General features: G+C 28.1%; 1 protein-coding gene across 2 annotated transcripts in view; it reads right to left on the reverse strand.

Annotated features, from left to right (window-relative positions):
* LOC107449835 (serine/threonine-protein kinase PAK 2) overlaps positions 1 to 21,208 on the reverse strand; it is a 53,367-nt gene extending 32,159 nt beyond the window's left edge. Inside the window, exons 1-9 of one of the 2 annotated variants that reach the window (XM_087157269.1) lie at positions 20,144 to 20,533; positions 17,548 to 17,613; positions 17,283 to 17,368; positions 15,450 to 15,556; positions 13,500 to 13,659; positions 7,688 to 7,755; positions 4,775 to 4,870; positions 2,483 to 2,703; positions 169 to 355 (exon numbers count right to left, since the gene is read on the reverse strand). In XM_087157269.1, coding sequence (XP_087013395.1) covers positions 169 to 355; positions 2,483 to 2,703; positions 4,775 to 4,870; positions 7,688 to 7,755; positions 13,500 to 13,659; positions 15,450 to 15,556; positions 17,283 to 17,368; positions 17,548 to 17,613; positions 20,144 to 20,247 — 1,095 coding nt within the window. In that variant the 5' untranslated portion in view covers positions 20,248 to 20,533. Of the gene's footprint in view, positions 1 to 168; positions 356 to 2,482; positions 2,704 to 4,774; positions 4,871 to 7,687; positions 7,756 to 13,499; positions 13,660 to 15,449; positions 15,557 to 17,282; positions 17,369 to 17,547; positions 17,614 to 20,143; positions 20,534 to 20,826 lie in introns of those variants that run through there. The other variant, XM_087157270.1, reaches the window with a different exon arrangement.
* Positions 21,209 to 24,089: the final 2,881 nt, after the last annotated feature.

The raw sequence follows: 24,089 nt of genomic DNA on the forward strand, positions 1-24,089 counted from the left end.
TAATAAAACTTATTTATTCTCAATATAATGCAAGCAACTTACACTTTTTTGACTTATCAAAAATGCAATAAATTTCAAACTTTCAAAACTACATATTAAAAAAACACATTTTAACACTAAAGATCAATTAAATATTGAATAAAAAGCACAAAAACAAACAAAACTCACCCATAATTCATCACAAATCAAAAAACTATCTAGGTAGTTTACAATATTGGGGTGCTTCTTTTCACGCATCACCAAAATTTCATTTATAATCAACTCTTTCTTTGGTTGATTAGCTAAATTCATTTGCTTAATAGCAACTTCCAAGCTTGTTGACTTTTCTTTTGCAGTATAAACTGTACCAGAAGCTCTACATAAAGAGAGAGAAATCAAATATTAACATAATTTGCTTCATAAAAAAAAAATTTAACAAAAAAAAAAAAAAAAAAAAAAAAAAAAAAACTTTTTTTTTATTTTTAACAATAAGGCCTGCTTAATTTAATTAAATAGAAAATAAATTAAGTTTATATTAATTTAAAAGTTAGGAATTACTTTTTAAAATTTCATCCTAAATTTTATACATTATAAGACGCTTATAAAATTTTTTAGTAGTTTTCACATTTTAAAGTGAGAGTGATAATTTATTTTATGTATATTCCAAACCTTCACAATTAATCTTTATATTATATATAGGGATTCACTTTCAAGTTTCACAGCATATGAAAATTAGATGCATCTTGGCAACAACCAATATATGCAGGAAGGTGCACATTAAATCTGTCCTCTTACTGATTGTGGTGTGGAAGTAATGAAGGAGAGGTACCAGCTTTGGTGCTGACCAGAGTCAAAACTACATGGCACTCCTACCATAGCCGTTAAAAATTAGAGCTCTAAATGGGTCGAGGTTCATAGCCATGGCGGAGTGTTGTGTGTTTAAAATATACAGGATCCTCTTACAATTTAAAAAAATCTACAAAATTAATTGATTTAAAAAAGAAATTCTATTTGAGTAAGATCAACAAATGGGATAAGGCTATAAAATTCAGAAATATTTTAAAAAATGGACATAAATAGCATTTTTTCTACATAGCAACTCAGCACTGCACCCACTATGATTGCACTAGAAATCTATCTAAATTTCCTTTGGGACAAGAAATGACAAAGAAACCTGAAATCTTTAACGGACTTGAAATTTGTAAAAAATCGGAGGATTAGCATACCATGGATCATACTAAAAATAAATATACTGATTATGTATAGAATAATAAAGTAAGGAAAAAAATTACAGTTCATTAATAAGAAAGAAATAACAGTACGTTACTAAACTGAAAACAATGTTCTAATATCCAAAGCTTTTAAAATTATAGATTCTTTTAATGTATAGTATCAGAAAAAGTCCATATACAGTAGAGCGCCGATTATCCGAACGTCCAATTATCCAAACTATGTCCGAATCCGCTTTTCTTCTTTTTCTTTCTTTCTACAATTGGGGGATGGGTTGGTTGTCACTTATGGTTAATGATTAGTGATTATAGTGCTTGGAATCTTAAATCTTGGAATAAAATTCTTAACAGAAAAACCAAAGAAAATGAAGTTTCTGAACCAGTAGATCTCTCGGATGAAAAGATGCCAGGTTATAAAGCAGAAGAAATAGAAGATTTTTGTCGAGACACTGAAAACGATCCAGGATTTCAAATTTTCAATGATGATGAAATTGTTGCTGAAATTTTGAATGAAAATCGGAACTCCACAGACGAAGAGGTTGAAGTCGGTGATCAAGTTCAAGATATTGGACCTTCTCATATAGAAGCATGCAATTCATTAGATATTGCAATGAATTGGTTAGAACTTCAAAATGATGTTGATCCAGTTCAGTTGATTCATTTAAAAAGACTAAGGCTGCTCAAAAAAGAGCATCTTCTTTGAAACAAAAGTCTTTGCCGTATTTCTTTTGCAATGGAAAATAAAGAAAAATTTAATAAAGTCAGTAATTGGCAAAAAAATTATAAAAAGCTGAAACATGATAAAAATAATTCAAAATGAAAAAAAAGTAAGAAAAAAATTATTTAAAAATTGAAGGAAAAAAAACTTTAAAACACGCCAGAGCTTAGATAGTACTGCCAGTCCTTAGGCCTAGAAAAAGTGTGAAGGGAAGTTAGGTCATAAATAATAATCATTTAAACTAGATTTTAAACAACTTTCCAATTATCCGAACTTTTCGTTATCCGAACCACATTCGGTCCCGAGCAGTTCGGATAATCGGAGCTCTACTGTATTAAGGTTAAGAAAACAAAATTTAAACATAAATAATAAAAGTCTCTATTTTTGTTCCGCCACTCAAATTGTAATTTTTACTATGAGGAGTAGAAGACTTTATAGTAATAAAACAATGTTTTTGTTTGTAAAAGCAGAGCACAGGAAAAATTTTATGCAATGAAGCTAATACATTATAAAATATTGTGTTTCCCCTGAGGTAAAATATATGAATGTATATTACCCTTGTCCAATTTTTTCCAATTTCTGATATTTTTTATTTGGATCATCGTCTGAAACGATATCTCTTAATCTTTCAATTACTTCCTCATCAGTTATTTTCTTCTTCTTTACTTTGGTAAACACGTTATTGTTATTAGATACTGTGCGTTCTGTATATTGAACTTCAGTGTTCACATCTGAAGGTGTCCGAACAAGCTCTTCCTCTACTAAAGGATTCATATACTGAAAAGAAAGTTTTAATTTAAGTATTGTTATTAATTGTGCTTGTGTATACACATTAACCTTTCATTTATGTAAACTTGGATTCTAAATAAAAATCTAAGCTATGTTTTATTTTTTTGTATTTTTTATTTTTAAATGTAATGCAGAATTAGGATAAAGTGACTTCAAAATTTTATTTGGTTATAAATTTTTAACAAGTACTTTTATCCTAAAATATATTTTATTTTATTGAACTTAAAATGATTTAAAATGAGCTGTCAATGCTCATAAAGTGTATTGCTAAGCAAAAACAAAAATCTAAAAAAATGAACATATTTAATCTTTTATTGATGTTCTGGCTGATTTATTGTAATTAAGTGGTTAAAATAAAATAAAAAAATATATAAGTAAAATAAAAAAAATTTCATTTTACAATTACAATTACTTCCCATATTAAATTTTCAAATTATTTTAAGGAAATATTGCAACAAAAAAAAGATGAAATTATGATATTTTTTAAATAAATTCACTATTTTATTAATTTTTAAAATGTAGCTTATCATTAAAAACTTTTATTTAAAAAAAAGGTTTTCTTTCATATACATTGTTTGTCAAAATCAAATATTTTTATACAAAGACAATCGCTAGAGAAAAAAAACCCTCAAATTAAGAAAATTAAGCACAGAGTGGGAAAGTAATAAATACTAAATTAAAGTATCTAATTTTGATTAATTTATGATTATTTAGGGAGAAAAGAACAAGATCTTATTGTATTAACAAGATTTATTCATAAAAAAACTCATTCTCTCTCTCTCTTTTTTTTTATAGAAAAAATAGCTTTTTTTTTTTTTTTTTGTTGGTGAGTATTTAAGTCAGGATTTAGCATGAAATGTTTTAAAAAGATGAAGGCAACTCAAAATGCATGTTTAAGAAAATGGATGGAGTTCGAAATGTGGGTTTAAGAAAATAGACACAGCTCAAAATGTGTTTTACGATAATGGACATAGCTAAAAATACACGTCTATTAAAATAGAAACAGTCTGAAATGTGAGTTCAAAAAAAGGAGCACAGCTTCATTTCTATATTAATCTACAAACCAAAATTGCGAAAGAAAAAAAGGAACTTGCAATATACTTGTTATGAATACACAATTTTAGGCATTATCCACTGAAGCATTTTATCAAACAATTATTCATTAATAACCAAAAATGAAGATATTATCAACATATGACTATTTACAATGATAATATGAAATAGGTATGAGTTAAGGAACGAGATCCTCTAATGTCTTCACCCTTCTACTTCTCGCATCAAACTAAACTGGTTATTATTAATTATTTGTCCGCAGATGATGTGTCTGACTACAGCCTTAGCTGGAAAGTCTCATGATTGATGCCTAACCACTGCAGAACCTTAATTAGATAAATATCAAATCATATATATATAAGCTTACATAATAAAAGAAAAATAATTATTAGCATCTAAAACTTTCACCGTGACTTGATATAAGGTGTGCTGCAAGGACTTAGATTGTTCTGTGACTTATGTTAAAATTTTAAAATTTTCTACTTTAGACTACTTTTTTATGTTGTCTCTGGATACTGTTTCAAGGTCTATGTTTTTTCCTTTGTTTTCCCTTTTATCTAACATTTCCCTCAAATCAATTTTTCTTACATTGTATTTTAATACATGAAGAAAGGCTTTTTTACTTCTGAAACATCTAGCACAATATTATGTGTTCATGGTAAGTTAAAAGAATATAAAATAAAAGCTTTTATTAACATAATTTCGATAAATCCATCCTATTCAGAAGAACAACACTTTTTAAATCTTTAACACTAGTAATTTTTAAATTTTTGTTTACATCAATTATAATTCGAATTTTTCAGATTATAGATTTAGATCAGATTATAGACAGAAGATTACAAATATATATATATATATTTTAACTTGAACTGGAGCCAAGTAAATCTTATCGATTTTCACTCTTTTGAAACTGCAATGACCTAAACTTAGCCTAATTCTTTTAATCAATAGTTTTTAATAAACTTAGAAAAAAGAGGACAACAGACGGAAGCAAAAATAGACTTACAATAGTGCTTTCAGGACTAGATGGTGGTTGTGAAATTACTTCAACACTTTCTTTCTTTTCTACATGTTTAAACTGTACTACATCTGATTTTGGTTGCTGTAATAATAAAAATATTTAAATTAACAATATTCAATAAACATTAACACAACTAATTTATTGATAGATGCTACAAAAATTAACAATATGAAAAAGCAATTGATGTAAGAGCACTAACATGCAGAGTTCATTAATTTAAATCAATCATTTTTTTAAAAAACCATTGATTTAATTCTAATGATTTTTTCTAAAGAAATCATCTTCTATTCAATATGAATTTACAAAGCATTTTAATATAAGATTTGATTCTCATAGTTTTAGAACTTTTTGTAAATATATTGCTATGTTAAAAAATTTCAATGAGCAATAAATTAAACACTTTGAAAATCTTATTATTCTTTAAGATTCAAGCAAACAAATAATGCAGTTTTTTTATACAGATATTTATGCATCCGTGATATATTATTATTAAATATGGATTATTTAAAAACCAGGATGCTAATGAAAATCTTACTCACTCCGAGTTTTAAAATAGAATCTTCAAAATCACATTTAGTTTAATATTGCAAGTTTTCGAAATATCCATATATTTTTGTATCTTTAAGCATTAGTAATTTTTTTTTTTTTTAAACAAATGGAAGAAAGGTTTCTTAACAACTTGCAGTTAAGGTAAGGCAACAAAACTTATTTTGTCTTCTCAAATATTATTAAGAAAATATTACAAGCCTGTTATTCGGTAGTTAATATTCATATATTCTCTACAATTTTCAATAAATTTGAATCATGCATTTATGTGCAATATATTTTACTATAACATATTTTTAATGTGTTCATATAATTTGAAATGCATTACTGAGATTAACTTTTAATAATACATTTATAATTACATTAATAAAATTTAATAAGTTATAAAGTAAAATGCTACATATTTTTACGAAAAGAAAAGAAAAATTTGATTTAAATCAAATTAATTGGGTTTCTTTGTATTTTTTTTAAAAAAAAATCACAAACCTTGTTAATATGTAATAAAAATATAAGTTCAACAATGTTACTTTACTGGAACATACGGGAATAAAAAGTTAAAGCGCAATGACAAACTTCATAATACTACTACTAAATGATACTACCTACTTACGGCAATAAAATGAAGTGGAAGATAAGTAATGGGTATTAAATTAAAATAGAGAAAAACAATTTAACGCATCAAAAAACAAAAAATATCATTAGTGCACTCTGGAGTTGCGAAACCAACATTTATCTGAAGAAACTAAACTGCTTGAAGGGATACCTGTACTGCTGAAGCCTTATATCACAATACTCTTGTTCACATGTAATAATTAACAGGAAAGATGATAGAAAAAAAATCTAATAGATTCTAGTTCAAAACAGTTTATTTTATAATAGAAAAATAAGATGCAGTTTGATGAGCCAAAGCTGCCCATGCGTCAAAAGAAAACATTACCACAATGGAAGACCACATTTGTTAGTTGGAGCAAAGAAAAGTCGGCTTGATTCAATTATTTGTTCTGGAGACAACCTATATCTATTGGTAGACTGTGGGTGGTAAACTTTGAATTCAATGTTGTTTTGAGCCATTTGTAACTTTTTGAGACTTTTGTAATTTTATTTGAATGTTACGAAATGGTTGGTCTGGAAGTAGTTGAGAGAACCTTATGATCAGCAAATGAGATGGATATAGTTCTCTGTTTTGCTGCAAGCCGTCTGATTGCTATCTGAAGTTGATTTGGATATCACTCAACTTTTGAATTTGGATATATGAATTATCATTAAGTCATGTTTTTTTTTGTCCTTTCCGGACGGAAAAAAATGCTAAAAAAATATTTTGTTCATATAATTAAATTAAAGAATGAATGTTCATGACTATCAAAACTAGGTTTCACTTAGGATGCAGTATATTTTGCTGAACTTAACATAATTTCAACAGAAAGCAAGAAAAGTTCAGTAGTTTTTGTATATTTGTAACATAAATGAGAGTGTAAAAACTAATAGCTGTAGTGCTAAATTTTATTTAGGGTATTTAGTATCCCATGATGATCCATTAAAATATTTGAAGGAATTTGTTTGCATGAATTAACTGCTATATGAAACCAGAAACTTATGATAAAACTCATACCTTTAAATATGCTGACTAAGTTGTACCATTATGCTTTTTTGGGAATTCTTTTTATTGTGTAATATGTCGGTCATATTGTTATTTTCCCTAAATTATTCTTTTGCTTAAAAAAATTAATTTAAAATAAATTTTGTTATCAGAGTTAAATTTAGTATGAAAGGTTGTAATTAAATAAGTAAATTATTTTTAGCCTTTTATAAAATGTAGAGCATTAGATACTTTCTAAAGCTAGTAACACAGAAGTTAAAAAAACATCCTTATTATACAACACTTAACTAATCCTAACCATATACCTCCCTTTACCCCACCTCAGACAACAATCCATAATAAATAGAGTTTTAAAATGTATTCTTGAATTTCTATGTCAAATATATTTCCATGAAGAAATTTTTATGCACCCTATCATTTTAAATTAAAATTAATAGCTTTTAATGATATTAGAAGAAAATACATCAGAAACAGAAACTAACATACTGTATAAGTAAAGATTAAACTTCTGATTAATTCTTAAAACTGAAATAAAATTGTTTGCCACAATCCCAATAAATGTCTCTAAAATAATAAACGAATTATTTCAATTTAAGAGAAAAGATATTTTTTAATAAATACCCACTTTACCCCACCTGACCCTAAAGAACTAGACTAGTTTAGAATAGGACTAGCTATTTTTTCAATTAAAATTAAGAAAATAAAAGATAGATTTTATTTTACATTAAACTCAAAAATAATAAATTTGCACTTACACTAGGCAAATTCATCAAGGCATTACAAGAGCCTGGATCACTAAAGTAACTAATGCCAACAGTGGGATCTAGAATATGAAAATACATATTGAACTATACTCAATCAGGACATAGTGAAAAAATAAGAATTAAAATTTTGGTTAATTAAAAATTATTTATAAAAATATAATATTACAGATCAGTTTAAGTCATAGTTAGGACTGGGCGATATTAGAAATTATATATCGTGATGCATCGTCAGTTTTGCATCGCGATATAGCGATGTATCGCGATATAGTATTTTTGAATTTCATTTACTTGTAAGGCACAGAAAGTCAGATTTCTATCAAAACTTCATACTCAGATTGATTTAAATCAATTTATAAATTTGAAGATACATATGTTTTGCTTAAAAAAGATATTAAATAAATTGACTACAATGTACAAATCTTACTTAAAATATTTATTGAAATGTTTGTTTAGAAATTCATAATACGCGTAAAACAAAGTGTTAAAAACTTTTTTTAAAGCGTTTTTTACAAATTAATATTTTCTTGTACTATTATGCATAAATAATTACATAATTATTAAGTTCGATCGTAATGTTCAATTTCTAAATGAAACGTTAAAAATTATTTGTATGTTTAAAACAAAGTGCTAAATAAATTTTAGAAAAAAAAAAGCGCTTTTAAAACACTATTTTTTATTATTATCATTTCAGTTATTATAGTTCTATTATAGTTCATTTACGTCACACGAGAACTGCACAATGGGCTATTGGCGACGGTCTGAGAAACATCCCCGAGGATGATCCGAAGGCATGCCATCACAATTTTGATCCTCTGCAGAGGGGATGGCACCCCCGCTTCGGTAGCCCGACGACCTGCATGCGAAATCGAGCACTTTACGGTAGAACAGTTTAACAAGGACCAATACTGCACACCCTCGGTTCCTACGCAGACTGATCCAAGTGGTCACTCACCCGCACACTGACCGCAGCCAGTGATGCTTGACTTCGTTGATCTGCAGGGAACCGTGTCTTAACGATCAGTCCACTGCGGGACCTTATCATTTCAGATTAATAATTAAATTAAATTAAATAATGAACGAAAAACAAAATAAGATTTAATTTCTTAAAAATAAAAAAATTGTGATATTCGATAATATATTTAGCTAATTAACAAATTATATGAAAAGAATATTTTTAAAAAAAAATTATTATACTCTCTAATAAAACGAAGTGCTAAATGATTTTAAAAAATGAATAAAATACGCAAACCTTTCAAATTTTTTTGTATAAACAAAGTTGATTGACTTATGTCCAAATCCAAATGACAAAAATAAATTTTGTTTTAACTTTATTTCTAAAAATAAAAACAACAAGATTTATAAATTTAAAATCAGTAATAAAAACTCATTAAATTATTAGAAGTTTCATCCAAAAAGTTTTTAATAAATTAAAAGAAAGTAAAAAAATAACCTAACAAATTCAATTCTTTATGGGCGCCTAAATTAGATTGCCGATAATTTTCACATTTAAAAATAAAAAGAAGTTTTTTTTTAAAAAAAAAAACTTATCTAATTAATGAAGAAACTCTTCTTTATATATTCTTTTCAATAATAGATTGCCTTCAGAACAAGGTAACATCGGCGATCACGAAGTTAGTCCCACTCAAAATAATCTACAAGAAAAGTCGCGACAAAGAAAAAAAAAAGCTAAGAGGTGCGAAAAGGAACATGCGATATAACGATATGTGTTCTCAAAACTCTGATTCTGATTCTACAGCTCACCAATCAAGGCCATTTCAACATAACGAAACGAACATCGTCTTCCACAGCGCGAGTCGACATCGGAACGTAAGAGAAGAGTCTTATATCGCTATATCGTTTTCTTATATCCTTGCGTGTCTTATATCGCTATATCGTTTTGTGCTCGTTGTCTTTACTCGACTGCTTAAATCAGATTTCTGATGCATCGCCTTGAATGAAAGTCGCTGTATCGTCTTGCCGATATATGCGTTAAATCGATATGTCTCGATACATCGATTTATAGCCCAGTCCTAGTCATAGTACAAGAAGTTAAGATATTACTGTTCATTAATATCAGAAAAGTAAAATTTAAACAGATATACAGTTAAAATAAAAGCATGCCATTATGCAAGCAATAAAAAAGCTAAGACACATTAAAGAAAACATTTTAAGAATGGAGTATTAATCTAATTTTGATGGGATATAAGCATGAGAAAAAAGCCTTAATCTTTTTCCTGTAAAATTACGTAAATAGAAAAAAGAAATTTACAAGAAGATTAGATTAAGCATAACATCTCCAATTTCAAGTGAAAATTTAGGCAAATTAATTAGATATAGTTATTTCACATGAATTCCTTAAACTAGCTTTCCTTTGTGATTTGATTCAGATAAAGTTTTAGTTTCATAGACAAATTAATGAAAACTATACTCTTAATTTGAGCCTAAAAAGCTAGATAGGCTATAAATATTATTTTAACATTTAGATATTTTATTATTTTTCGGGTACATTATTTATTTTTTATCTAATTACTTTTGACTCATTCATATTTGTTTAATATTGGTTACAAGTTTTAATACAGAATTGTTCTAACACAAATGTGTATAACTGCATAACTCATGGGATAGAGGGATATGTATACAATTTATATTACTATTATTCAGAGTAAAACTCTGAGAAAATAATTCTGCTGTTACCACTTGCATATATATATATATATATTGCAGTGTCATATTTGTATTCATTCTATTTTTTTCATAGAAGCTTATTTCCCACATACAATGAAGACAAAATCTGGCATTGTTAGGAAAAGTAGAAACTCTATTGACTGGAATCTGATAAAATTTCTACCCCTGAACAATGGATTAATTCACAAAATATCCAAATAACAATCTTGAGGGTTCTTTTGAAAAAGCCATATTAGGTCGAATCAAATATGAAAGATAAATCATTAAAAAAAATAATTGCAAAGAAAAATTTTATAAATAAGTTGAGATTTATCTTAATCATTTTTAATTTAAAAACTCATTTCAGAAAAATGTCATGTTTCGATTAAAAATTGGAGATTTATAAATTTTTCAAGTGAAATGCAGTAAAAATTTGTCACCTAGCAGCCGTTCATGAATTAACAGGATACTATTTTTTATTTTTTTAAAAACAGAAAAAACTTAGTTATAAGTTTAAAATATTATAAAACCAGAGAATTTTAAATAAAAGCAGTGAAAATCACCTTCAAATCAACAAAAAATACACTTGAAAGAAAAAATGCAATTTCTAGCAAAATTAAAATCTGCACACAATTCCCAACACCATGAATTTGCAGTATGGCAATAAAACATACCTAAGTGACCTTTTTACCTGATTTTTAAAAAGCTAAAAATGTTTTTTTTTTCATCAGAAAAAAAGATTTATATGTGCTGTACATACAAGGGCGCCGACAGCGGGGTGCAAGGGGGTGCACTTGCACCCCCCTGGCTTTTTTTAAAAACAATTAAAGAGATACAGAAAAATTTTGTTATAAAATTTTTTTATTAAACTTATTTTTATGGAAAAGCAAATAATTAAGTAATTATTGATGCATAACAATTAAAAAATTATTTAATCAAACAAGAATTGTAATCGTCTCGTTTGCTGCCCAAATCTGTTTATAACTTTTTCAATGAATTCTGAGTCATCTTTGATTCTTTTCTTATGTACACTGAGCATTCACAAACTTGGCAGATATCTAAGCTATATTTTTAAATTTCATTTAATAAAATGTAAATAATTTTATATTTTCTATTAGTTATTCAGTTTAACAAAGGTGTATAACACAAACTGACTTCTAGCAGCTGTAAAACTTCATCAACACAATAAATACCAATGTTAAGCGTGCACAAACACATTAGTATACGAAACTACTGTTTATAGTTATTTGTGTTTCAAAGTCAGTAGCTATGCCAGCGCGATCGCCTCTGGGCAAAATTTGCAAGTACAAGAAATTCGTACATTTTTTTTTTAATATCTTGCTAACAGTGAAGAAATGAATCTTGAAAAAATGAATAGATGAAAGTAGTATATGTAATAACAAAACAAAATGTAATAGCAGAATATTTTAATTTTTTTTTCGGGGGAGGGGAGGGTAGTTTGTTAGAGGGTTGCACCCCCCTTTATATTATTCTGCCAGCGCCCTTGTGTACATACTTAATTTATATTCTTAGAAATTCAATTTGATAAAATCTTGAATACGCATGCTCATTTGGAAATGTAAATTAATATTTAAGCAAGAGAAAAACAAATACACTATTGAAGTCAGCCAAAGTGCCTGAAAGTAGAAAGAAAAACTTTAAAATCAATCATTCAGTGCAATTGAATAATGAAACTTGCAGGTGATTAAGCTGGAAATTAACAGGTTGTTTTCAATTCCACTTCCTTCAGTTAGTTTGGCTAGATATGATAGCATTTCTGCTCTTTCTTTGCTGATATATTTATTTACAAAACGACTTTATTTTCAAAGATTTAAGAATTAAAGACGGTCATTGATGAAAATCTGTACAAACTTTGATAAAATTTTTTACCTTTTCATAAAATATATTATTTTTTATTTGTAATAAATGTAAATATTTGAAAACCCTGAAAAAAATGACAAGGCAGAATATTTAAACTGCTGCAGTACATATCATCATGCAAATTGTAATTATCAGAGAAAAAAGATTCCAGTGGCTGTCTGTCATTCATAACAAAAGCAGGCATTAAAAAAATTTAAAAAAAACATGTCAAAATGAAATACAAAGATCACTATTAATAAACTCAATGGAATATAGCTATTTAAAATTAAATTCAGAAACAATTTATCATTACAATATAAAAGTATAAAAAATAAATTTTTATTGTTAGTGACGATATCCTATTACTACATGAAAAATAATGGTCACAAAACAAAAAGCTTTGTAGAATAAAAAAATAATAAATTTTTTTATATAATGCAAAACATTATCTAGAACTACTTATATTTACTAATTACTGATAAAAAAAAGTAACTTCATCAAAAGAATAACTCATAAAATAGAAAAAAACATTGATGAAATATCTATAAAACAGCTATTTCTTTGACTCAAGATGCACATTTAGAAATGACTGGATAGATTTCAAACAAATCTAAGTCATGCATTGGGTAAAGGATAAACACAAATAATTTAAAAAAAAAGTTTTTTAATTAACAAACACAGATTTAAAATCCACCTACTTGGACACCAAAGACTCACAAGCTCAGCTATAGAGGAATAATTTGTAAAATATTTTTGTAATTACCCAAATTAATAATTTATATTCAAAAATAATCTGTAATCTGATAAACTTCTAACTTTTTCAATTAAATAAGAACTAACTTTGTTTTAAATGTATTATTTTTATTAAAATTATTTCTTTTTCATAGCTTTTATTTTTTTTACATTATTATAAAGTTTAAAAGAAAAGAAAAAATTTAGATTAATTCAATACAGTAATTTTCATTTTTGCATCACATACTTCAAAAAAAAAAAAAAAAAAATTATGCAGTCAAAAACTTTGATGATTAAATCTGATTAAATTATTTAACAAAATATATATTAAGAGTTTCATTTTTTTTAAAACTTTTTACTAAATAATTCCACATATACATGAATTTTGGAATAATAAAGTTAAGTACTTATTTTCTATATATATATGTATATATAAATTAATAAATAAATAAACAGCATATAATGCTTAAAAACTAAATATTTCAAAATTTTAAAATAGATGAAATAATGTGTAATTAAAAGACATGTCCTATAAATGACAACCTACCTAAAGTTTTATTGATAGTCATGTATTTAGAATCTTCCGTTTCTTTAGTGGAGGTATCGTACCAATTCAAAACATCAAGAACAGCTTGAGGATTTTCTTTCTGCTCTAATTTTGTTATGTTGGAGTTCTTCAGCAACATAGACCATGTTTCTGGTAAGCCCTAAAAACCAAAAAAAAAAAAAATACATGTTTATAAAATACTATGCTGATTTACAATTTAAAAATGAAAAAATTCCGATATTTGTAATATATAGTTAGGATAAATGCAATTGGGTAAATTAATCCAAAGTCAAAGTTTTCTTAAATAGCAAAGTTATTTTTGTTGCATACAATACCAATATTGAAATAAAAAGACATGTCTAATTTAAAAGAGAAGACTTTTTTTAAAGGCAAAAACAACAAATTATACAACAAATCAACAAATTATACAACAAATCAACAAGTTACAACAAATCATACCAATTAAAAATGGAATCAAAATCATCTGCTTTAATTAATTATCTTAAAACAAACATTAACCATGTTTATTTTTATAAAACAAATATTGTAAAAGTTTCTTGAAATATGGTAAAATCTTCTTGAAATATGGTAAAATCTGTGTTTTCAGATTCTTGCTGGTGTATTAGGCAACTTGCATGAAATATCAGTATATATATAGATATGTGTGTGTGTGCGTGTAAGATTTCCACAATCTTATTTGAAGAAAAAACAAATAATTTCCATAGACAACACAAAAGTTGGTTTCTTCTAAGTTTTATTTAGAATCTTATGATAAATTCTGTAAGGAAGAGGTTTCCCCAATCAAGGTCTCAGGGTTTGGCCATTCGGGCCTTAGTTTTAGTAGCAGTTACATATGAAAAAGTCATGCGAAATTGATTTGTTCCCTCTCTTATTCAGGGAATCCGAAAGGGAATGGGTTGCAAGAAAAACTTTAATGTAATCAAACGCATCCAAAAGAAAATATTTAACCATTTTGATTCATTTTAACAAATGATGCTATGTAGACTATAGGGAATTTTCGAGATTTCCTTAATGAGCATATTTCCCAAAATTATTAACTTCAACCTATTAACTTCAGAAAATTATCTTTGAATCAGACTTTTTATGGCTCTCTGTAAAAGATCGATTTCTACATCTTAAAATTAATAAGAGAATCTATTTTAAGGTATGAATTAATATAGAGACTGATATGAGACATTACATATAGATATATATATACACACAACACATTCTAAAATGTAGATGTGAAAAATTTAGACTGTTGTTGTTTTTTTTTAGTATTGTAAAGAATTTTAGGATTCCATTAAATTTCAAAGAAATTCTAGACCATATTTTTTGCTACTTAAAAGCATCTTTCACCACAAAAACACTTTTTTCATTAAAAAATAATGAAATGTGCTTTTCAAATATGAAATGTTGAATTTCAAAAAGAAATGGTTTTATTAGAATTTAAAGAATTGGATTAAGGCTTAATTTATGAATCTTATAAATTGGAAATAAAAGCAATCTTTCCATAAGAATGAGAAAAATATCTTTTTTACACAACTTCTCATTAAATTAGTTAAAACTGATTTTAAGTAATAATGTAATGCAGTCTAACATTTAGAGCTTTGGAGTGATACAGCTCTGACATATCTTACTTGAGATCAGAAACCCAAAACTAATTTATGCAATTTCATTTTAAAAATTATAATCAACTAAGTGAATATTATTTCTAAAATGTATGAAAATTTTTTTCGATAAGGCAATATATTTTTATGGTTATTTTAAACGGAATCACATATTAGGTTTAGAAAATAACAATAAATTACAATACAATTAGTTTTATTAGTAATATTATTAATTATAAATAATAGTTTTAACTGACATAAAATATTTTTTTACTTTTTAGAAACTTTAAAATAAAAAATTTAAAATTGTAAGTTTCACATATTGCTTAAAAATTCTTACAGTAAATTCTCCAGTATCAGGATCAAATCCTACATGCAAAGTATGTTCAAAGTTCAAAGGTGGAGATATTACTAGTTTGTCAGGGTCTTTCTTCTTTTCTTTAACATCTAAAAATAGAAAATATTTATAGAAATTAATTAATATTTCTTTCAGTTGTATAAAAAATAAATATCTACAAATCCAGTTTTTCAAACAAATAATTTATAGCTAGTATTTAATTATGGATAATTTTATTATCTGTATTTTATTAGCTTTATTTTCAAAATGTTCTTAGCACAATAGATATAGAAAACTCATTTTGCAAACATTTCAGAATATATATAAATATTATTTCTTTTATTTATTCATTATTCAATTAATTGCATTAATAGTACAATTGTACGTCATAAAAATTATAAAAAACAATAAATTGTATTAATAAATCAACACTTAGTATTTAAATACTTTGAGTGCCAGTCGATTTTAAAACTTTCTATTAGAATCTATTTTTATAAATGTAAATTTATTTTGATTCTTTATTATTGAATTGGATTTGGTAAAAGATTGGAAATCGGTAAAGGTGACCAAATTGAACTAATCTCTTTAGTGGAATTTGTTCGATTAATGTTTTGGAACTAGGAATACAATCAGATTGTTTAAAATCTGAATTTCTGTTAGTTAAATTTCATTTGGCAGAAATGATAAAAACAAAAGCTACAATGCACTGAAAGGAATAATGCATGGTTTAATGTCCATTGCTTTTTATTTGCAGTGAAGGGGAATTATCTGAGTTTTATTTTTGATTTCACTTTACATGTTTTTTTTTGTTGTTTTTTTTAGTTTTTTTAAATGTGTTTTTATGTTAAGAAAAATATTTGTTCAATATTATGGCAAACTCATGGAGCTAGTTATAATAATGTATAAACCAACTATTCACTTTAGCTTCCTCATTATACAAGAAATCTAGTTGAATATCTAGTTTAGTTATTTCAGTTCAGATTTCTTATCAAGGCAATCATCAAGGAATATAATATTAATATATATATACATAATATTATTACATATAAGTATTTTTTGGAAAAGTATTTTTCAACAGTTTTTTTTTTTTTTTTGGATGGATTTAATAATGAAAAATCTAAAATTGTGTTTTTTACTTTACATTATAGAAATAATTTTTACAGCTATTTATTAAATTCTAAAACTTGCTAATTTATGTTCTGAAAAACATATGGAAAAGCAAAACTTGAAGAAGTGAAACTAAATTACTTCATACTGAACAATAAGTTTTGTACTGATGATTTCTTTTTGAAAACTTTTTTCGGTTTGTATCGTTTTTGTTGTTTTAATTACTGCACAGCATTATAACAGATCATTTCTTATAGACTTTATTCTTCTATTGTCACTTTTTTCTTGTATGGTAAAATTTTGACTTTTTCAAAAAAGGTCAGCACTGACATTATTAAAGGGACCAGAACGTAATGTCGTTTTGGTGGTTTAAATATTCATTACATTTTTATTCATTTTTGATCCGGCATTGAAAGGTTGTTGCTAAGAAGGGTAAATACATTATTGATTAAAAATAAAATTTTGATAACAAATATCAAATACACGGAAATTATAAACGTGTTCTACTTCGTCAAATGCAGCTGAAACACTAAACACAGCCTGGGCGTGAGAAATAAAAATAAACTTTAACCCAGATTCAAGTCAAAAGAAGTTAAAAGTATAGCATGATGAATAAGACTTTAACTTAAACAGGAAAATAGATAAAGATAAATATTAGAATGCATAATTCTACTGAAAACATTAAAAAAAAAAAAAAAGAATTTGAAAACAGAAAACTCGAATACGAACTTTTAGAAGATTTTATCTTAAGTTTCCACTTGTCACTCTCAGGTTCTTTTGGTAAAGGCTTTAAATCCACACTATGAACAGGTTCTCTGAATCAAAAATAGTAAATTAGTTTCAATAACTTTTCTATATTTCTATACTTTAACAAAACTTCAAATTAAAACACAACTATTTTAGATCATAAAATCAATAATAATGATAAAATATCATAACGTTTTATTGAAATAAAGTAAAAAATATAAATACAAGAAAAATAATTTGAATTTACTTGGTGCTAGTTAATCTCACTGGAGGTGCTGGAGGCTTTTCTTCCATTTCGTCAAATGTATGCATCCTAAAAAGATAAATAAAAAATAAATTTCAAAATTTTCTGAAAATATTCTTAAAATAGAAAATTCATAGAACACACTATCCCAAGAGCAGAATTTATGGAGTAAATCTCCAACACAATCTTCATTACTTCTAATTTGTCTGCGACCCTGATGCAGTCCAACAAAGATTATTATTGTAATAATTCATCTTAAATTAGCAAAAAGGTAGCAAAATATGCAAAGGTAGACTTAGATAAAATGCAAAACTTTCAACAAACACAGAATTTCAATTCAAAAAAATTTACACGCATTGATTAAATCATGTAACTAGTTTCATTTTGGCACAATTTGTTTGACAATCACGAATTATTTAAAAAATGTTTAATTTTCATAAGACTCTATATTGATTTATACCATAGGGATATATTTGGCAAAAAACAGTAAAGCTGGATATAGAAATCCAAAAATTTTATGCCTAAAAACACTTTTTTAAATAATTTAAAAAATATCTGAAATTTAAGCAAAAGAAAAAAGTGCACGTAGGTAGCATTTATCCATAGAATAATATCAACGTTTTAATAAAAATATTGATTCAAGATTTTATTTATTCATTTAAATTGTGTGCGTATGAATCTCAATGGGCGAGTTTTAAATCAGGCGATATGAATCTCGAAATTTAAAACAGCGTAAAAATTTAAAATACGAATATCGATGTTTGATTTTAAATTTGCATGTATATGAATCTTGAAGTTTCTGATTTTAATTTTGTCTGAATACAATTCTCTATGTTTGATTTTAAAATCACGTGAATACGAATTCCGATGTATAATTAAGTCACTTGAAGACAAAACAAAATAGTGCTTTTAAATTGCATGAATACAAAACATGATGCCCAATCTTAAATTGTGCAAATAGAAATTGCGATTTGTAATTTCAAATCACGTGAATGTAATTTTAAAACGTGTTTGCATTGGTAGGAAAAAGCCTAAAAATGAATAATCCCCCCCCCCCTGTGAATAAGAAAAAGACCAACTTCCTTTACAGAGGTGGATTTTTTCTTTTTCAGTAACAGTAAAAAAAAATTTCGCAAACCACGTTTACACATATCATATGGGTCTGCGCAAAGGTATTTAAAAAATTATGCATAAAACCTTCATGTCGCCCAAACTAAATTTTAAGCAACAATAACACTAAAAATGCGGAATAAATTCTAATACAGCCTAAATCTGCAATATACAAACAGAAAGAAACTAAAAGTTTTCTTTAATTTTTGCTTTATATGGTGTTCTATCAACTTAGCTTTATAATTAAGATTAGAGACAGGAATATATTTATTTCTTGTTTTAATTACATATAAAAAAAGCAAACCTAACATAAACATCTAAAAATAAATATCTATTATTAAACATCTATTAATGAATAAAATCAACCTAAAATAAACATATCTATTCCTTAAACATACTTATAAACTGTATCATGATCTTTTTAAAAACATTTTATAAATTTTAAATTTTTATTTAAATTCTTATACTTTAAAATTACCTAGATGTAAAGGTCATAAATAACTCAGGAGATTAATACTTCTGTCTAATTTTTTATAAAATAATAGTATAGGGACAATTTCATTGAAGCAACTTCACAATAAAAAATAATACATATCTTTGATTCTTGGAAAATAAAACACACCCAAAAATATAATAAAAAGTTTCATAATAGATTTTTGAATAACTGAGTCATTTCTATATTAGAGGAAAATTATTACAGATCATTGTTTTTAAAATTATTGGTTAATTCACTTCTTCATTGTGAAATGCATACAAGTAAACAACATAATTCACTTTTTTCTTTCTTTTTTTTCTCAAATGAATTACATTAATTGGAAAAGATATTAGGAGAAAAAAGTTAGCTCAATAGCAAATCAAACAAAATTAATTTAAATCTTTGTTATAAGTTCATATACGTAATTTCCATGCATATCACTTCATATAATTCTCATTACTTTATGTTCTCCAAATTTAGCTGTTTGATTTTTAACAAAAACAAATTTGAGATCTTTTAAAAAGAAGAATTTTCCTCTGTTCATTTTTCAACAATAAGAAGAAAATTACGATGAAAACTATTCTGTAGATGCTTTAATAATCTGCAGTGCAGGGTTGTTTCTTCTTTTGTGTGTTTATTTAATACTAATAAAAGTCAGTGACAAATGTTTCATTATATCATGCAATAATGCAGGAATGAGACACCACTATATCTGGTTTTAGTGTCTCAGAATTAAATTAACCCAATTAATTTGATGATGTTTATTGCAATAACTATGCAAATCAAGTACACATGGAAATAAAACAATAGTCTCATCATAATTATTTTTACATTGAATTTGAATACTATTTCATGGAACTGGCAGATATATGTTAATAATAATATCAAATATTAATGAAATCAAAAAATATAAAGCTCAAAATATTCCCCATTAGATGAAAATAGAATGATATAAAAATTAAACCAAATTAAAAATGAATACAGTAAAAGTAGTGATAAAACAAAAAATCATACTTTGAAAGAGAATATGTGGTGTGAAGTAATGGTGCTTCGGCTGAACCGAATTGGTTCTCTGCCGATTTGCATTCGCAAAATTGGCATGTATGAGAGACATTCATTAACAATTATTAAATATCTACGATTTTTGCTAAAACAAATTTTATTTACAAACTACTTAGCTGCAGTCTTTCGGCGCAAATCATAACATAGATTTCATTTTTATGATTGGAAGAAAACTAAAATATTCTACAGAATTGTTAAATATAATTGAAACTGCTTTTTTATTGTTATTACAATCTCTAATTATTTATTGAATATACAATTTGACAATTGTAGGAGGAAGCGCAGAAAGGGTGCAGCAAGACAACAAAACGGATCGATACAGCAAGTAGTATTATATCGATTAATCAGTTATAAATTTTAAATTTTCAAAAAATAAGTCAAGATCAGAAAATAAGAAAAAAGAGTTTTTTTGTGCTTAAAGTTTTAATTTATAAACCGTAGTAAGAGCGGAAAAATTCCTTAGGAGGGAATCGACAAATTTCTAAGGACAACCGTCCCTGATCAGTGAAAAATATTTATGCGCGAAAAACTAGCCAATCAAGTGATCGATCGCGTAGAATTTTTTCCGCATGCAAAAAAAATCTCATTCAGTGTAAATGGTCTAAAAAACGAAAAGAAAAAAAAGGGATACTTGCGGGACAAAAAGTCGCTTGTTGCTGTTGTCGTTGTAGTTCAATTACGTCGCACTAGAGCTGCACAATGGGCCATTGGTGACGGTCTGGGAAACATCCCCGAGGATGATCCGAAGACATGCCATCACAATTTTGATCCTCTGCAGAGGGGATGGCACCCCCACTTCGGTAACCCGACGACCTGCAAGTGAAATCGAACACTTTACGACAGAACACTTTAACAAGAACTGTGCTGTCCCATAGCGTGGGGTTTTAGGAAATAACACTCTTATATCTAACAAGCACTATTTATTAATTAATTACAACATTTAGAATTTAGAATACAAAAGATGCGTCTTAACGCAACGCTAACAGATGAGGAATACAAACTGAAACTTTTAGAGGGAAAGTCCCAATTCGATTGCGTAGGCGTGATAGTTCGTAAACATAGCCTCGAACGGCTAAATACACGACATCTCCTCCCCCTTTAAAATGGAGATTTAAAGGTCAAGTCTCTTAGGGGGCCGTCTAATCCTTTGTGATCGCCTCGGCTGAAATGGAGTTTGTTGAGAAGTTGAAGATGGAGTACTTCTCGGCAAAACAGCTGAACTCGGGTTCTTAGTTGGAGATGGTTGGCGAGCTTCTGGTGTTGATTTGAAAGATCTAGAATGTTTTTGGATATCTCCGCCAGGATCAGTGGGTGCAGGAGAATTATCCGCGGTGCCCATGTGTGGAGTTTCACTGCTGAAACTAATTCGTGGAACGTGAATAGTCTTATCCAAGATCTGGTCTCCTGTTGGTCGCATTTGGTCTACGTGGCGTCTATACAATGTACCTTGTACATTAACTGTGTAGTGAAGAGCTCCATCTTTGCTCATGACAGTTCCAAATTTCCACCTTGCGTTGGGTGAACGATAGTCTCGAATAGCCACCTTATCACCTTCGTGAAAAATACGATCTTGAAAATCATACGTGCTTTTTCTGATCTTCTCATTGACTCTTCCGACCAAGTCAGGGAGAACAAGATCTATTCTAGTCCTGATGTCTCTCTTAAGGAAAAGCATAGCCGGACTAATCATAGTTGTCATATTAGGAGCCTTGCGATATTGCATGAGGAAGGTGCTAACCTTTTGCTGGATATTTCCTGCAAAGTTCTGCATGGCACGGAGAGATTGTTTTAATGTATGCACGTAGCGCTCTGCTTGTCCATTGCTGGATGGCTTGAAAGGGGCGCATGTCTTATGCTTAATTCCATTGCTTCGTATAAATGTTTGGAACTCTTGTGAAGTAAACTGTGTGCCGTTGTCGGAAACTAACACTACAGGTAGTCCAAAACGTGAAAAGCAATTTCGGAGGCATTCAATTGTCTTGAATGAGTTGGCTGTCTTCATGGGGTAAACTTCAAGCCATTTTGAATGTGCGTCAACAATAAGTAGAAACATCCGTTCAAATATAGGTCCTGCGAAATCAATGTGCACTCTTTCCCATGGTGCACTGGGATATTCCCAATGATGAACTTTTGCTTTTGCTGGATCCGTTTTGAACCTAGCACAGTCCAAACAGTTTTTCGCAGAATTCTCTATGTCTTGGTCAATGTCTTGCCAATACACGTAAGATCTGGCAATTGCTTTCATTTTTACTACACCAAGGTGCCCATGATGCAACTCGTCTAGTATTTTTGCTTTGTAGCAGTCTGGAATACACACTCGTTGCCCATACATAATACACCCATCCTGTAAGGTATATTTTTCCTTCCCCTCTAATTGACCTCCATATTGTAATATTTTTAAAAGTTTTCCTAAGTGTTCATCGAACTGCGTGGCTTTTGCTAAATCTTTGGCAGTAACGGGTAAGGTTTCAATTTGGGAAATTTGGTATACTGCAATATCATCTTTTAATTCCAGTTCTTCAGATTTCAGTGGTAAACGTGATAAGCAGTCAGCATTGCCGTGATCCTTTGTATTGCGATAAACGATATCAAAATTATAAGCTTGCAGAACAAGAGCATAATGCAAAAGTCTTGTCGCAGAAAGGACTGGGAGACCCTTTTTACATGAAAAGATGGAAACCAGGGGCTTGTGGTCAGTAATCAAAGTGAATCTATTTCCCTTTAAGTAGAGGTAAAACTTTTTAACACTCCAAACGATTGCCAAAGCTTCTTTGTCAATTTGAGAGTAACGTTGCTCCGTTGGAGATAGAGTTCTGGAGGCAAATGCTATGGGTCGTTCTGAACCATCTGGGAATTTATGGGAAAGTACTGCTCCCAATCCTACAGGTGATGCATCAGAAGATAGCAAGATAGGGAGGTTTGGGTCATAATGAGTTAGTATTTTGTCAGAGCAAATTTCGTTTTTTACATTTTCGAAAGCTTCCTGACAAGTGCGATCCCATTTCCAAGTAACGGTTTTCTTGATTAAGTTGTATAAAGGATAGGCCAAAGTTGCTAAGTCCTTAGAAAACCTTGAATAAAAATTCACGAGACCCATAAATGATTGAACGTCTTGAACATTCCGTGGTGCCTTAGCATTTTTAATTGCAGCTATTTTCTCCGATGTTTTTGAAAGTCCTTTAGAACTTATCCTATATCCTAAAAACTCAATTTCACTTTGAAAGAATTTACTTTTATCCTTATTGATTTTCAGACCATGTTCTTGACATCTTTCAAAAAATTTTCGTAATCTGAAATAATGAGTTTCGTTATCGGGAGCTGCTATGCGTGCGTCATCAAAAAATACTTCAACTCCTTCAAGACCATGGAATACACTTTCGATGTATTTTTGCCAAATGGCCGGAGCCGCATTAATTCCGTACATTAATCTTTTTGGAGCATAAAGACCTTTTTCTGTATTAATGGTTAGGAGTTTCTGACTTTCCTTTTCAACCTTCATTTGCAAATAAGCTTGGCTAAAATCAACTTTAGAAAATACCCTGCCATCACTGAGTGAGGCAAAAATATCTTCAGTTCGAGGAAGAGGGTGTTTTTGTACCTTTAAGTGTTTGTTTATCGTTACTGAGTAATCAGCACATAACCTAATCGATCCGTTGTGTTTGACAATCGGAACTATGGGCGTGGCCCAATCGGATATGTTTATTTTTTCGATTAATCCTTCCCTTTCGAGTCTTTCGATTTCCTGATTGACTCTCTGTTTTAGCGCGAAGGGAACTTGCCGGGGTCGGCAAAAAATGGGTTTGGTATCTTCCCTTAACTCAAGTTTACATTCATAATTTTTAATTTCCCCTAATTCTTCAGTAAAGAGATGTTTAAAGTCTTTTAAAAGTTTAGACAA

The sequence above is a fragment of the Parasteatoda tepidariorum genome, chromosome 2, assembly GCF_982258835.1.
Source record: "Parasteatoda tepidariorum strain Cologne lab strain chromosome 2, Ptep-v5.0, whole genome shotgun sequence".
Lineage (NCBI taxonomy): Eukaryota > Metazoa > Arthropoda > Arachnida > Araneae > Theridiidae > Parasteatoda > Parasteatoda tepidariorum.